This window comes from Anolis carolinensis, chromosome 2 (genome assembly GCF_035594765.1).
Source record: "Anolis carolinensis isolate JA03-04 chromosome 2, rAnoCar3.1.pri, whole genome shotgun sequence".
NCBI lineage: Eukaryota > Metazoa > Chordata > Lepidosauria > Squamata > Dactyloidae > Anolis > Anolis carolinensis.
The window spans coordinates 100462247-100477122 of NC_085842.1; the positions used below are offsets into that span (position 1 = coordinate 100462247).

Sequence of the window (14876 nt, forward strand, 5' to 3'; positions counted from 1 at the left end):
CATTTCTTTCATATATTTTAAGCACCTAAATGGAATTTACCATATATACTCGAGTATAAGCCAACTTGAATATAAGCTGAGACACCTAATTTTACCATAAAAAACTGGGAAAACTTATTGACTCAAGTATAAGCCGAGGCAGCAGCTACTGGTAAATTTCAAAATAAAAATAGATACCAATAAAATTACATTAATTGAGGCACCAGCAAGTTAAATATTTTTGAATATTTACTGTATTTCAAAGAAAAACAGTAAACTAGCTCTGTAAGTGGAAAAGTAAGGTCAACAAAAACAATATGGTATTAACAAATAACAATAACAATAACTTAACAAATAATAACAATAAAACTTCATTTGTACCCCACCTTATCTCCTCATGGAGACTCAGGTCAGCTTCCAACATAGTAATAGACAACATTCAATGCCTATATAAACAATGCGGAGATAAATATAGAACTACAATTATATATACTAATTTCACATATGCGTTTTCCCCTGAAATGTTTGCAAATCCTCTCTATATATGTGCATTTCCCTTCTGCATCTATCTAGAAATCTCTATGTGTGTGTGTGTGTGTGTGCATTTCCCCTGTAGTATTTCTAAGCCCTATATATCTATATTCATATATATCTAGTTAGATATCTCTCTATATATAAATAATTATATCTGCATAGGATTTGCAAAGACTTGCAAACATGTGAGGCAAAAGTTCATATATAAAAATAATTTATACACATAGATACAGATATACAGGTATATAAAATTTGCAAAGGCTTGCAAACATATGAGGGGAAATTCATATATAAAATTAATATAGAGAGAGATACAAATATTTAGGTACATAAGGATTGCAAAGGCTTGCAAGGGGAAGTGCCTACATATCTGTAGCAGAGATTAACAAATATTTCAGGGGAAAATGCTTTTATAAGATTAATGGGTATATATGTATTCTTCTTCCTGACTTGCAAGGACTTATTTTCCTTTTCAAAACATTCCCTTGGTTAAGAGCGAGGGAGGCTTTGGAAAAGTAAACACTAATAAGGGAGGGTAAGATGAATATATCATATGTTGCAAGACGGCCTCCAGGTTCCGCTGCTGGCTTGACCTTGACCCAATTATAAGCCGGGGGAGGCTTTTTCAGCTCATAAAAAGGGCTGAAAATCTCGGCTTATCTTCAAGTATATACAGTATTTGTATATTTTGTATAACCTGTTGCCTTTAATAGAGAATATGTTTTAATTAATTGATAGATTGACAAGGTAACAGGAAAATATCCATCTCTGTCCACTACCACTTTCTACTTTTGATTTTTGTCCACTTTTGTAGAATTTCATGAAAACCCTTCCACATCAAATTCAGTTCTTCCCTTGGCAAGTTAGAACTCTCTGCCCTCGTGCAAAACAAGAACACTGTCTCATCAGGTTTATCATGAGACTTTCATGGAATTGCCATTTACAGAATGAATTTAAAAAGCTATAAGTTGAAGGAAAAAATCACAGGATTCTTTTCTTTTGCAGCTAAAGAGAGATGCCACCTGTATTGTGAGTCCAAGGAAACAAACGATATTGTGTATATGAAGCGGCTTGTACATGATGGAACTCGGTGTTCATATAAAGATTCTCATAGTATATGTGTGCGAGGGGAGTGCCTGGTAGGTGGCAGCAATTTCAGGGATTATGGTTTTTGTGTTTGCCATTGACACAAATGAATGTTATCTTATCATTACAGTGCCATATCTTTATCCATGATAAATCTACATGCAAATAACATCATAAATCAGAAACACTTTTATGCAGTTTACTGTTACTGTAGGGATAACTGAAAAATTCTTAACCTTTGCCTAATTAAAATTGAGTTGGGTTAAACCTAGACAGAAAATGGCCAGTCATGAGCATAGGTAGAAATCTTAATCTATACTAATAACTTTCTCAGTTCTCTGAGTGTTATACAGGCAATCCACAAGTTACAAATATCTGACTTACAAATGACTCATAGTTAAAAACAACGGTGAGACAACAGGAAGTTAAGGAAATTTACCCCTAGCGGGCTTACCCGGTATCTGAGATTTTAAGGAATAGTCCTGTATTTGAATAAAATGATCCATGTCTCAGGACGTCAATTCTCCCATATTCACGCTACACCAGAAATAGTGGCCTGCCTCTTCCCCTCCCACCCTCTCTCTCTTCCCAGAAGGGAAAAGGTGCGAAACAAATGCAAAAGGCAGTAGTGGCGGCAGCAGCATATTTGGGGGGCCCTTTAAGGGCTGGAGTCCCCTCAGAGATAAGGCCGCAACTCATCCTCACTGCACACCTCTGAATGAGCCCCCTTTTTCTCTCCAGAGACTCATTAATTGGACTCCACACGATGGAGAAGAGAGACAGGAGAGAGAGCAGGGGCAGGAAGGGGCTGCGGGGGGCAGTGATGGAAGCATAAGTATGGGCTGTTTGTGCTCTTTCCCATGAGACCTGAGTGATGTTTCCCATGAGACATAAGTGATGTTTTGTGAGAACCACTGTGGTATGTGAAATTCCTGTTCCATTGCAGGAAGTAGGAGGGATCTGGACCATAAGAGCCATGGAGCAATTCTCAGTCCAGGGATTGAGGCAGAGTTGACACATCAGCTTTTGCAATCTTCCTTAACCTTCTACTGATAATGCAACAGCAGTATGGAGGCAGGGAGGGAAAAGTCTTACAGTCAAATAAGCCACGCAGGGCCCTTCCAGACAGGCCCTATATACCAGGATCTGATCCCAGGTTTTCTGATTATCCCAGATTATCTGGCAGTGCGGACTCATATAATCCATTTTAAAGCAGAAAACCTGGGATCAGATCCTGGGATACAGGTCCTGTCTGGAAGAGCCCGCAGTTAATTGGCCATTTTCCCACACACAACTCCCCTCACCCAATAATGCAGGTGACTTAAATGTGACTTTGCTTGCACAACTGCAACCATATTTTTATTTCATGAGGGTAAATTATGCTGAATTAAGCTGTATCTAGCGTCCTTCTTTTAACTTCTCTCTTTTTCATGGGCCTGTGCACTGGGGCTCATTGTCATGCTATATAACTTGAACCTGGATTCACTAGAGTATCATTTCTTCACACTGACAGGGGAAGAAAACTGTGCTGTCGTTCTCAGTGCTATTTACAAAATAATGTTGCCCATGGGTCAAAGTTGAGTGTGAATTGAATTAAATACCTTCATAAGCTCACACCTTGAACTGCAATATGTTCTTGAAGCACTGCTATAATGAATTAATATCAGGGTTTAGTTAAGGAAGCAGTTGGAAACCAGTTTATGCTAAAGGAAAGGTCAACATTAACACCTCATGTGGATACCAATTTGCCATTCTCTGAAGGTATATTTTTTCTCTGTTCCCAATATTTTGTTTTTAATACCTTGATCTGATTTTAAAAAATCAGATCTGAATATACACTGTCACAGGGAAAGATTAATTCCTTTTGTTCTTTGTTTCCAGAAAGTTGGTTGTGATAAGGTAATAGGATCCACAAAGCAAGAAGACAAGTGTGGTGTGTGTGGTGGAGACAACACCCATTGCAAAGTGGTGAAAGGAACCTTCTCCAGAGCACCAAAGAAACAAGGTCATTCCATTTTGCATGTCATGCCATTCTCCCAGAAAAGTGTGCCAAAAGGTGGTAAAAGAACTTTAGATGTTTGTTTTGGCAGCCCTTGTGGCAAGCTGTATCAGATGGTCTGGCGAACGATAACCCAAGTGCTTTCTTTAAAAGATTTAGAAATAAAACTAGCTTGGAAATTGGTTAGCTATTGACAACAGTATGTTGATGTTACATTGTTGAAGATGCATTAAATTAGTCATTGTTAAAAGGCTAAAGGGGAAATTAAAATTGGATTCGTTGCCTCATTCATTAAACTAGTTGTTAAATTAAATTTAAAATAACTAAAAATGGCTACGTAATTCCCAAGTTACCTCCTCTAAAGTAGGAAATTAAGCCACGAAGCATTGTTCATGACTGTAATTAGAAAATATTAATGACTTAGGACTATTAAATGATGAATAGTATATGTATTGCTGGAGATTATAGTGAATTTAAGCTAATACATTAATTTTAAGAAGCCATGTTAGTGAAATCTCCAGCAATTTACAATAGCGGGAGAGTCTCATCTTTATTGCAGAAAAATATTGTCATCAACACCAAGGCTGAGATAAAATTGCAAAGCTTCTTTCAGTTTAGAGCAGTGGTTCTCAACCTGTGGGTCCTCATATGTTTGGGCCTCAACTCCCAGAAATCCTAACAGCTGGTAAACTGGCTTAGATTTTGGGAGTTGTAGGCCAAAACACCTGGGAACCCACTGGTTGAGAACTGCTGCTTTAGAGAAACTAGGAAACTCTTTCCCATGCTTCATGGATTTTTCATAAAGAAATTAATTATTGAAATTAATTCTTCTCATGCCCATATCGGAACTGGAAGTCATCATGATCTCCATCATGCTTCTTTTTCATTAACTGTGTCATCTCTTTCCATTCTCTGGGTCCTGTAGATTACTAGTCTGATGCTGTACTTTTTCAAAGCCCCTTAGTGAAAATCTAATCAGAGTTCTTATACTTTGATTGTTTAATTAAACATTTCCATCATGCCTTTTGGCGGCAGCCAGTGTGGTATCACTGTCTGAACATGGACTACGACTCTGGAGTACAGGATTTGAATCACTTCTTGGCCATGAAGGAACTTTGGGCAAGTCATACTCTTTCGACCTTAGAGGAAAACTCCTGTACTAGAAAATTCTGCTAAGAAAGCCTTATGATATGATCACCTTGGGATCACCATAATTCATCGCCATAATTCAGAAATAACTTTATGGCACACAATTACCAGTAATAGCTTTCAATTAGAATTATTTGTAACACAAAAGAACAGAAAATCTGTTCAAACAACTTCTTTAAGAGTTGTTAATCATTCAGAAATCTACAGTCAGCCCTCTACATTTGCTGGCGTTAGAGGCACAGGACCCCAGTGAAAGTGAAAAATCTCAAATAAAGAAATCCCTGTTTTTTTTAATCTCAGAGAACACATATCTAGGAATTTCTGGGTCTTCTAGCACAACTCTGTGGTTAGGCTCTGCTGGAAAAATCATATTGGAGGACCTAGGAGATGTTTCTCTAGGAATTTCTGTGTCCGCTAGCATGACTGAAGCATCACACTGAAGGACCTAGTTATTCCTAGAGAGAACATTTTTCATCAAACCCATGAATAATCCGCAAAAGTCAAAACCACAAATGTAGAGGAATTACTGATGTTCTCTTTACCTATGTGTATAATAACAACCTATACCAATTTTATCATTGCTCTACAGGTTACATTAAGATGTTTGAAATCCCAGCTGGTGCAAGGCACTTGCTTATACAAGAATCTGATGCCACTGTTCATAATCTTGGTAAGTATTACACTACTGAATTTCTGTATCTATTAGAACCTATCCCCATAGAGAAATTACTCCAGCTCTTGGATTCTTTGGGGCATCTGTTTTTGGCCTGATCTAAATTTTTATAATGACACTATGACATTGGCAGTTTAATTTTTTATTTCTTCTCTATTCAATTCAATTATGCCCCGAATTAAATTTGTCTTTTTCACAACAACTGCTTAGTAGGACAATATTTTCCTCCAGTTGTTCTTCACAGCACAAGCTTTTTTCTTTATCAATTACTGGCAAATTAGGTCTCTACCACTCAAGTCTCAGTGCTAAGATGGAACTGCAGATTTCTCTCTGAACACTCAGAATTGTCCCAAGACTTGCTAAGGCTCGTGGTGATTCATTTAAACATATGAGGCTGTATTGCACTGCATTATTTTACCCCAGATGCAATAGCAGCCAGAACACACCAGGGAGCTTCTCCTGCAGTGAGTAAGGACTTCATCCCATGGGATATATAAAGCGTTTGGGATCGTTGTTTTTCCCTTAAGCTTCGCAAAGCCCCATTTTGAAATTAAATGGATGATTCTACCCACATCACATGGTTTCCTTCTTTCTACTTTCATTTCTAATTATCAGTTCGCCTTCTCATCATATGGGAGACATATTTCTCCTCTCACTATCCCTTTGGCCAGGGGTCCTCAAACTTTTAAAGCAGAGGGCCGGTCCACAATCCTTCAGACTGTGGAGGGGCCGAATTATCATTTGAAAAAAAAAATGAACAAATTCCTATGCACACTGCACATGTCTTATTTGTAGTGCAAAACAGCAACAACAATGAAAGAACAATACAATATTTAAAAATGAAAACAATTGTAACCAACATAAACTTATCAGGATTTCAATGGGAAGTGTGGGCCTGCTTCTGGCCAATGAGATAGTCAAGTTAATTAGGATTGTTGTTGTTGTGTGCCTTCAAGTCATTTCAGACTTTGGGTGAGCCTAAGTCTAAAATTATTTATTTGTTCATTTACTACATTTATTTACTACATTTATATCCCGCCCTTCTCACCCCGAAGGGGACTCAGAAGCTGTATGTACATACAATATATTATTAGCATAGCACAATATTAGCATTATATATTACTATATTGAACTATACCACTATACTGTAATATTATATGTAATATATAACATATTATTATATGGTATTATTATTAGTATTATATTGTATAACATTATAATATTATTATAAATATTATATGTATATACAATATATTATATTATTTAAAATGATATAAAAATATTATATTATAAAACTGAGGGCGGGGGCCAGGTAAATGAGCTTGAAAGGCCGCATCCGGCCCCCGGGCCTTAGTTTGGGGACCCCTGCCTTTGGCTATATTTCAGCCAAAGTTGCTTAACTTGTTTTAATTTTATGTTTAAATATTTTCATTTTATTAATATATACAGCATTGAATGTTTGCCATTGTAGTTTATGGAAGCTGCCCTGCATCCTTTCAGGGAGGGAGGGTGGGTTAAAATTAAAGTTATTTATTTATTTATTTGTTTATTTATTTTGTTTATTACAATTTCTCTTTATAAGTAACGATAGCTCTCAGTTCAAAAGGTAAATCATTTATTTTGTTTAAAAAGAGATATAATGGCAGAAGAAAGGAATCAATACTGCCCATCTTAGCTCCTCCCTCCATGATGATGTCATTGTTATGGCTACAAGTGGGCAAGGGGGAATTCCCATCACATGGTAAATTGGGCAATGTCTCTACATGGGGAATTGAAAAAAAAAGTCAATTGCCAATCGACTTAAGAAGCGTAGGAAAAAGCCACACTTAAAAATGGTGAAATACCTGAAACCCAATGTCAGTAGCTATTTCTCAAATGTGTAGAAATGCTCATTTTATTGCATGTGATGAATTCCTAAGTGGCTAGGGAGAGGGAGCTGCACCCTTGAACCCCTTCAACAGTTGCTACATATCAGAGATGAGGAACATTGCACAAAAAGGCATAAAAATACCTCCTTTCACAACATACTCCAAATACTGTACATAAGCTATTACAACTTTCATTAAGAAAATTCTAGCTATAACCTACTCTGTATCATACAGTATAACCCCTATCCAAAATACTTGGGACCAGAAATGTTTGGATTTCACAATTTTCTGGATTTCAGAATATTTACACACACACATAATGAAATATCTTGAAGATGGGACCCAGATCTAAACACACAATCCATTTATGTTTCACATACATCTTATACACATAGCCTTAAGGTAATTTTATACACAACATTTTAAATAATTTTGTGCATGAACCAAAGTTTACGTACATTAACCATCCAAAGCAAAGGTATCACTATCTCAGGTGTTCATGTGAACAATTTTGGATATTGGAGCACTTCAGATTTCGGATTTCAAGATAAGGGATACTCATTCTGAATTATGAGTTGGGGTGTTTTACTAAAACTGGGGACTTGTTCTTTCACATAGTTATATAGCATTTTTAGAATTGGCATACTTTCAAGAATAATTGTATATGTGAACTTTTTTTAATGGGATGATAGATATTTCCATTGCATATTAACAGTGAAGATTGCGTGCAGTGTTTTCCTTCTTGTGGCAGAACATTAATTCCCTATTCAGCAGGTTCACTGGTTGTATTTTTGCATACATTTTCAGCTTTTAGCATCTGGCTCCACTCTGTTTCAGATTTCAAGCCATCCATAACAAGGATGTTCAATCAATTGCAAAGCTTAAACACTAATTGAAATCCTCTTTTTACAATCCAGTGGATTGATGACAGACATTGTCTTGTAGACTGTTATTAATTAGAAATGGGTTCACATCACATGGACGGGTGGCTCCGCTATGCATCACCCAGGTTTTGCTTCAGTAAATGCTTCCCCTGCCCTCCTGTTCAGTGTAGCCTCATGGGATTAACTGCATTCTTTGCACAAACTTATTCCTTATGTCAGGCAAACTGTTTCTGAAGCAGCATGGGCAAGATATAAAACTTCAGTTTTGTTAAGTCTGATAAATGTATTGACGCTGACGGCATTTCAGAAACTAATCTAACTTACAGAAAAGAGTGTCATTTGCTTGAGCAACAGGAAAATGAAGCATCGTGCAAGGAACTGTCATGTTTTAATTTAAAATAGAGATGAAAGAGACATCAATTCTTTTAATGTAGGAGTCTGCTAGGAAATTCAACTGTATAAAGGTCAGCAGTAAAGACTGCAAAAGCTGTTACATTTGAAGTACAGAAAAGAGAGAAGATGAGATGGCAGAATCTTTGAGTTCAAAGGGGCCTCATTTAATCCAATCACCTGTGCAGAGGAAAGATTGGTTGTACTTAACATCTTTGCCAGATGATTCGGATGCCCTCAGGCAATTAATCCTACTTGCTAGCTTCTCTCTTAAGATTGTAAAACTTTTTACTGTTATCTACTGGAACAATAATGTAACAATTTGGGGCCACACATTTGCAACCTATGTTCCATATGTCAGACAGTGATGGTTAGTGGTCTGCCAAGAACTCTACCTGGAACAACCCAGCTGGAACAGTAGGGTGTATCTGCTTATGCAAAATACCAGTGGCCCTTTCAGATACACAATTCCAGCACTGTGATTTCAAACCAGCTTCTTCAGCTCTACAACAAGGACCCACTGTCACTTTTTCCCGTCCATAACGGGACCATGTGGCAGTCGATCATGGCTCCTCCTCCCCTATTCGGCATCACATTTGTGTCCTGGCTTCAATGGGGGGGTTTTGGCTCAGCTTCTGGCTTGGCCTCTCTCTTGAAGCTTTTTGATTTTCCTTTATTTTCCTGATTCTTTTTATTTAGTGGGACTGACTGGGAATTGGGAATGTGCGGGACAGGTGAGTGGTGTGTGTGCGCGCGTTTGAGGGCTTGGAGAGTCACCCTTTTAGCTTCTTTTTCTCCTCCTCTCCTTTAGAAATAAAAGATAATAATAATTATTAATAATAGTAATCAAAGCAAACAAAAAGAAAAGCCTCCTCAAAAAACTACTACCACCTAGTTACCTCTCCTTGTAGAAACAGCTTTAAGGAAGCATTAAACTCGAGGCAGAAAGGTGTGAGAGGGATAAAGGTAAGCAGGGCCTGCAGTGCAAATCAAGAGAAAAGAGAGGACTTTTTAAAGGAAGCCCAGGGTAGGATAGCTCCAGATTATCACACTTCCTTCCCTGGAAAGTGGAAGCCTCCTTAAAATGCCTTGGAAAGCTGCATGCAGAGAGAGCATGCATGCCTGCAGCGCTCATATCACCTGCCTCCTCTAGAGTAGAAACAGATCGAACACGGCTAAGCTCCTACCTTAGGGCATATGCTGCGGCAATCTCAAGGAGAGTCCACCTTGCGGCCAATATTGCGTCCGCACAGAACCATCCGGCAGCACTGTTCCATGTCATCAGAGGGTTGTTAACTCCCACCAGTCAAGGTGGGAGCCCTGATAACCCGGCAGCCAGCTGTGAAGCATTTGCTCGGTTCTTTGCGGACAAAGTCGCTCTGATCCACTCCGACTTTGACACCATATGAACGGCAGTCTCTGAGGATGTAACGAGTGCACCTGCTTGTCCAGTTTTGTTGGATTCATTTCAATTGGTTGAGCTTGAGGATGTGGACAAGATCCTTGGAGAGGCGAGACTGACCACATGCATCCTGGACCCCTGCCCATCCTGGCTGGTGAGAAAAGCCAGAGGGGGTTTGGCCGAGTGGGTGAAGGTGGTGGTGAATGCCTCCCTTTGGGAGGGCAAGTTTCCAGCGAGCCTAAAAATGGCTGTGATCAAGCCGCTGTTGAAAAAGCCATCATTGGATCCCACTCAATTCGGAAACTTTTGGCCTATTTCCAATCTCCCCTACTTGGGCAAGATCTTGGAACATGTGGTTGCCTCGTAGCTCCAGGGATTCTTGGTTGACACTGATTTTCTGGATTTGGCACAGTCTGGCTTTAGGCCAGGGCATGGTACCGAGACAGCCTTGGTCGCCTTAGTCAATGATCTTCGCCGGGAACTGTACAGGGGGAGTGTGTCCCTGCTGGTTCTGCTGGACCTCTCAGCGGCCTTCGATACCGTCGATCACGGTATCTTTCTGGGACGCCTCGTGGGAATGGGACTTGGAGGTACTGTTCTGCAGTGGCTCCACTCATTCCTGGAGGGTCTGACCCAGATGGTGTCATTGGGGGATGCCTGCTCAGCCCCACAACCATTGACGCACTTTTCTCCAACATCATTCTGGTTCACTTTCCTAGCCTCACTCCACCCTATCAATTATACTTTTTGTAATAATGTAGTGTACTGATTCAGCTTAAGGTTTTTATTCACTATAAATCCAATGTTTTCTTAATGAAGATGTAGTTTAATGTCTGGTTTGAACTACACATCCTCAGATGCACTCAAATCTTACTATTCAAGGCAAGAAAGTTTCCCTCTGCAAATTTTTTATCGTGTCAGAAGCAAATTGAGAACATACTGCAAGTCGTTTCTGGTGTGAGAGAATTAGGTATCTACAAAGACGGTTGCCCAGGGGATGCCCAGATGTGTTACCATCCTGTGGGAGGCTTCTCTCATGTCCCCGCATGGGAAGCTGGGGCTGACAGGTTCAGCCAGTTCAGCCAGCCATTGTGCCACCACAGCTCCCAGGGTAATGATTCACAAGGATGGAGGTAGAAGACATATAATTCAATAGGCAGGGAAATGCTATAATAATGCATGTTCTTGAAATGGAAAAGTGATGCTCCACCAAAACTTTGGAAAGATCCTTTTATAGAGATAACAGCTCCAAGAATCTCCTAACCCAAATGCCCCATAGCTACTTGATGTAGTAATTCAGAAAAATGTATTTCCCAAATTAGGATTCTTTAGGACGTTCTCATGTAAGACACACTGATGTTGATTAAAAGCAAGTCAGCAAGTTGCTGTTTTGATCCATGAGAACAAAATTCACAAAGACAGACAAACAATGTGCTAAGTACATCCGTTTCATATGTTTCTTTATTCTTGCTGTGGACTCTTTAAATGCACACCAATTATATTAAAAGGTAGCTCCACCAAATAACACCAGCTGATTCTAGGACTGAAATGCGAAATCCAATGAATAGGGTAACAAGGCTTCAGAACTGGTCTTTTATCAACATAAACAAAATAGCTGACTGCAGGAAAGACTACCTTCCAAGCAAGAGGGCTGTGAAGGGGTAGAAGAGGCAGCTGTGACTGTTGCTTGATGAAAGAAAAACTCCCAAGAGTGCAAAGCCAACATTTCTCTCCACCCCATAATATTTTCCCTGCCCCAGAACATTCAGTTCTTGCATGTTGGACATTTTGGATGTTCAAGGAAGATTATTTGCAATTTATTTAGGTTAAAAAGAAACCAAACTATTATAGCAAGTCTATCCCAGAAAAAGGAGTCAAGCTTAGGATGCTATGAGAGAAACAAAAGGAGGAAGGAAGGAGAAGTGTAAAGTTATCCTGATCTTATCAGGTTATATAGAGAAAAGTGAATTAGCATAACATAGTGGTTTAAGTAAGGAGCCCCAGTGGCAAAGTGTGTTAAAGCACTGAGCTGCAGACCGAAAGGTCCCAGGTTCAAGCCCCGGGAGCGGCGGGAGCGGCCGCTGTTAGCTCCAGCTCCTGCCAAACTAGCAGTTTGAAAACATGCCAATGTGAGTAGATCAATAGGTACCGCTCCGGCGGGAAGGTAACGGCGCTCCATGCAGTCATGCCGGCCACATGACCTTGGAGGTGTCTACAGACAACGCTGGCTCTTCGGCTTAGAAATGGAGATGAGCACCACACCCCAGAGTCAGACATGACTGGACTTAACATCAGGGGAAACCTTTACCTTTACCTTAGTGATTTAAGTATTGGATTAGGACATGAGAGACCAGGGTTCAAAACCTCATTTTATCATGAGGGCTCAATCAGTGACCACCTTGGACAACTCTCAATAATATTTATTATTTGACTATGTCTTGCCAAGAGTTGGGATTGTGATTAGTCAGAATCTACTGGAAGCCATCTAACAACAGTGTAAAGAGGAGACAAATGAGAGAATTTAAAGAGAGAAACATTCACCTTAACTATCTGTTTCTACCACCATTGCCCTTATAGCATCATAGCAGATATATTGTCCTCCATTTCCATCAAAACAGCAATTCCTGGACTCAGAAAAGCCAAGAAATATTCATTTGAAAAACATCCCTTTTAAAAATTTAGAATGCGATTTGGCCATGGTTTGTACTAACTTGCCACTTCCTAGAAAGGTCTCCCCTGAAACAGTACACAGTAGCCCAAATCATGTCTGCATTTTTCTTTTGTGCAATCTAGAAAGGATGGAGTACATTTCAGCTACAGTAGAGTCTCACTTATCCTACATTCTGGATTATCCAACGCATTTTTGTAGTCAATGTTTTCAATACATTGTGATATTTTGGTGCTAAATTCATAAATACAGTAATTACTACATAGCATTACTGCATATTGAACTACTTTTTCAGTCAAATTTGTTGTATAACATGATGCTTTGGTGCTTAATTTGTAAAATCATAACTTATTTTGATGTTTAATCGGCTTTTTCTTAATCTCTCCTTATTATCCAACATATTCGCTTATCCAACGTTCTCCTGGCCCGTTTATGTTGGATAAGTGAGACTCTACTGTATTTTCTTTAAAGAAAAAAATTGAAGACCACAAAAATGGTATGTGTAACCCTCAGCCTGCATTTTCCCCATCCCAGCAATATGCCCCCTCTCTTGTCCTTCCTGTCTTTCCAAGGTGGCACAATCTACAGATAAGGTGATGGCCTGAATACCTTCCCTTGGTCAGTCCATGTGGCTTATTGCCCCACCACCTGAATCAGGCAGGCAACCCTGACCAACCTTTTCCCACATCTATTGTTTATTCATGTGTAAAAAAAGGCATAGTAGATTTGTGAATGGGGAATCATGTGCAAGCGACTACCTTGAAAAATAGCAAAAGTGACCCTATTAAAGATGTAATTAAAAACAGAGAAAATTATGTTCAGCACCATGCAGTTCTCCAAAAACTAAACAGATTGAAGAAGAGAAAGTGGGTTGTGTCTCAGGTGCCAACTTCTTTCTCTCAGTCTCAAAGGTATTACATGATCTTTTTGCATGCAGGTATATTTCTGTACTCACTGGTTTGCTATGGAAAACGAACAGGCTATACAGGAAATGTAATCCAGGGAAAACAGGTTAATGGGCTGAATGACTTGGGGGCCTTCCACACAGCTATATAATCTAGAATATCAAGGCAGAAAATCCCACAATATCTGCTTTGAACTGGATTATCTGAGTCCATACTGCCATATATTCCAGTTCAAAGCAGAAAATAGGGGATTTTATTCAGCTGTGTGGATGGGGCCTTGGTCTGGTGGAAGCAGTAAATTCGTTTTGAAAAGCACAGATTCACTGCTATGGCTCTTTTGGGGGAGACTTTGGGGAATTTTTTGGACCAAAAAAATAGTGGGTCCAAACTAGAAAGGATTTTTTTTTTTAGTTTTCTTTAATTCAATTGTCTGCTCAGCTTGGAATCCATTATATATAGTTATCATGTCCCATTATATATAGTGCCATCATAAAATGGTGTCCCTTATATGGTAAAATCAAAGTTTGCTGTAGATGCAAAGGGCCGACTTTAGTTGTATGTTATATTTTTGGGCACCGTTTTATGTTTAAACAGAATCTGTTTTGTTTGGTTTTTAAAGAAAGGCTAACATGTAAATAATCCAATTAAAACAAATAAAGGAAGTAAGCAGACAATGCTCTGTCAGGAACCATTTGACCTCTTTTCTTCCCAGAAAATGAAAAGTGAATAGAACAAAAAAAAGGGGGGGGGGAATTGAAGATGAATTTCATGTTTTTCTTTTTTTTTAAAGCTATCAAAAACAAGGAAACAGGGAAATTTATTTTAAATGAAGACAACTATGTGCCAGACTCCAAAGTGTTTGTCAACATGGGTGTGGAGTGGGATTATCGGAATGATGATGATAGAGAAATGGTGCAAACTATGGGCCCTTTACGCAATGGGATCATCGTTCTGGTGAGTTGCAGGAAGATGAAAATGTCTGGGTTACTCTGAATCATGCATGAAGTCTTTTGTGGGTTGTATCTGTTAAGACATCTGTTTTAATAATCAACAGCATAATGAATTGTCTATTTTTCATGTTTCATGTTGCCATATTTGTTTGTAAGAGATTGGAAAAGTTATTTTTTGGACTACTGCACCAAGAATCCCCTAGCCACCATGGCCACCAGCTGTCTAAATGAGTGTCAAGCAACTAACACCAAGTAAACAGCATTAAAATAAGTAATCCATATATAAAAAGTAACCTATATGACAAAAGCAACAATGCACTAGTCATAACTATGCTGTACCACTGAGCCATAAATATTAAAAATACAAAATTATGGATTAGCTGAAATTA

At 38.9% G+C, this 14876-nt stretch overlaps 1 protein-coding gene across 4 annotated transcripts in view; it reads left to right on the top strand.

Moving 5' to 3' along the window:
* Positions 1–14876, top strand: part of adamts2 (ADAM metallopeptidase with thrombospondin type 1 motif 2) — a 416207-nt gene that overhangs the window by 376189 nt on the left and 25142 nt on the right. For all 4 annotated transcript variants that reach the window (XM_062970293.1, XM_062970294.1, XM_008104855.3 and 1 more), the window contains 4 exons: positions 1519–1652; positions 3481–3604; positions 5337–5417; positions 14328–14491. In XM_062970293.1, coding sequence (XP_062826363.1) covers positions 1519–1652; positions 3481–3604; positions 5337–5417; positions 14328–14491 — 503 coding nt within the window. The remainder of the gene's footprint in view (positions 1–1518; positions 1653–3480; positions 3605–5336; positions 5418–14327; positions 14492–14876) is intronic.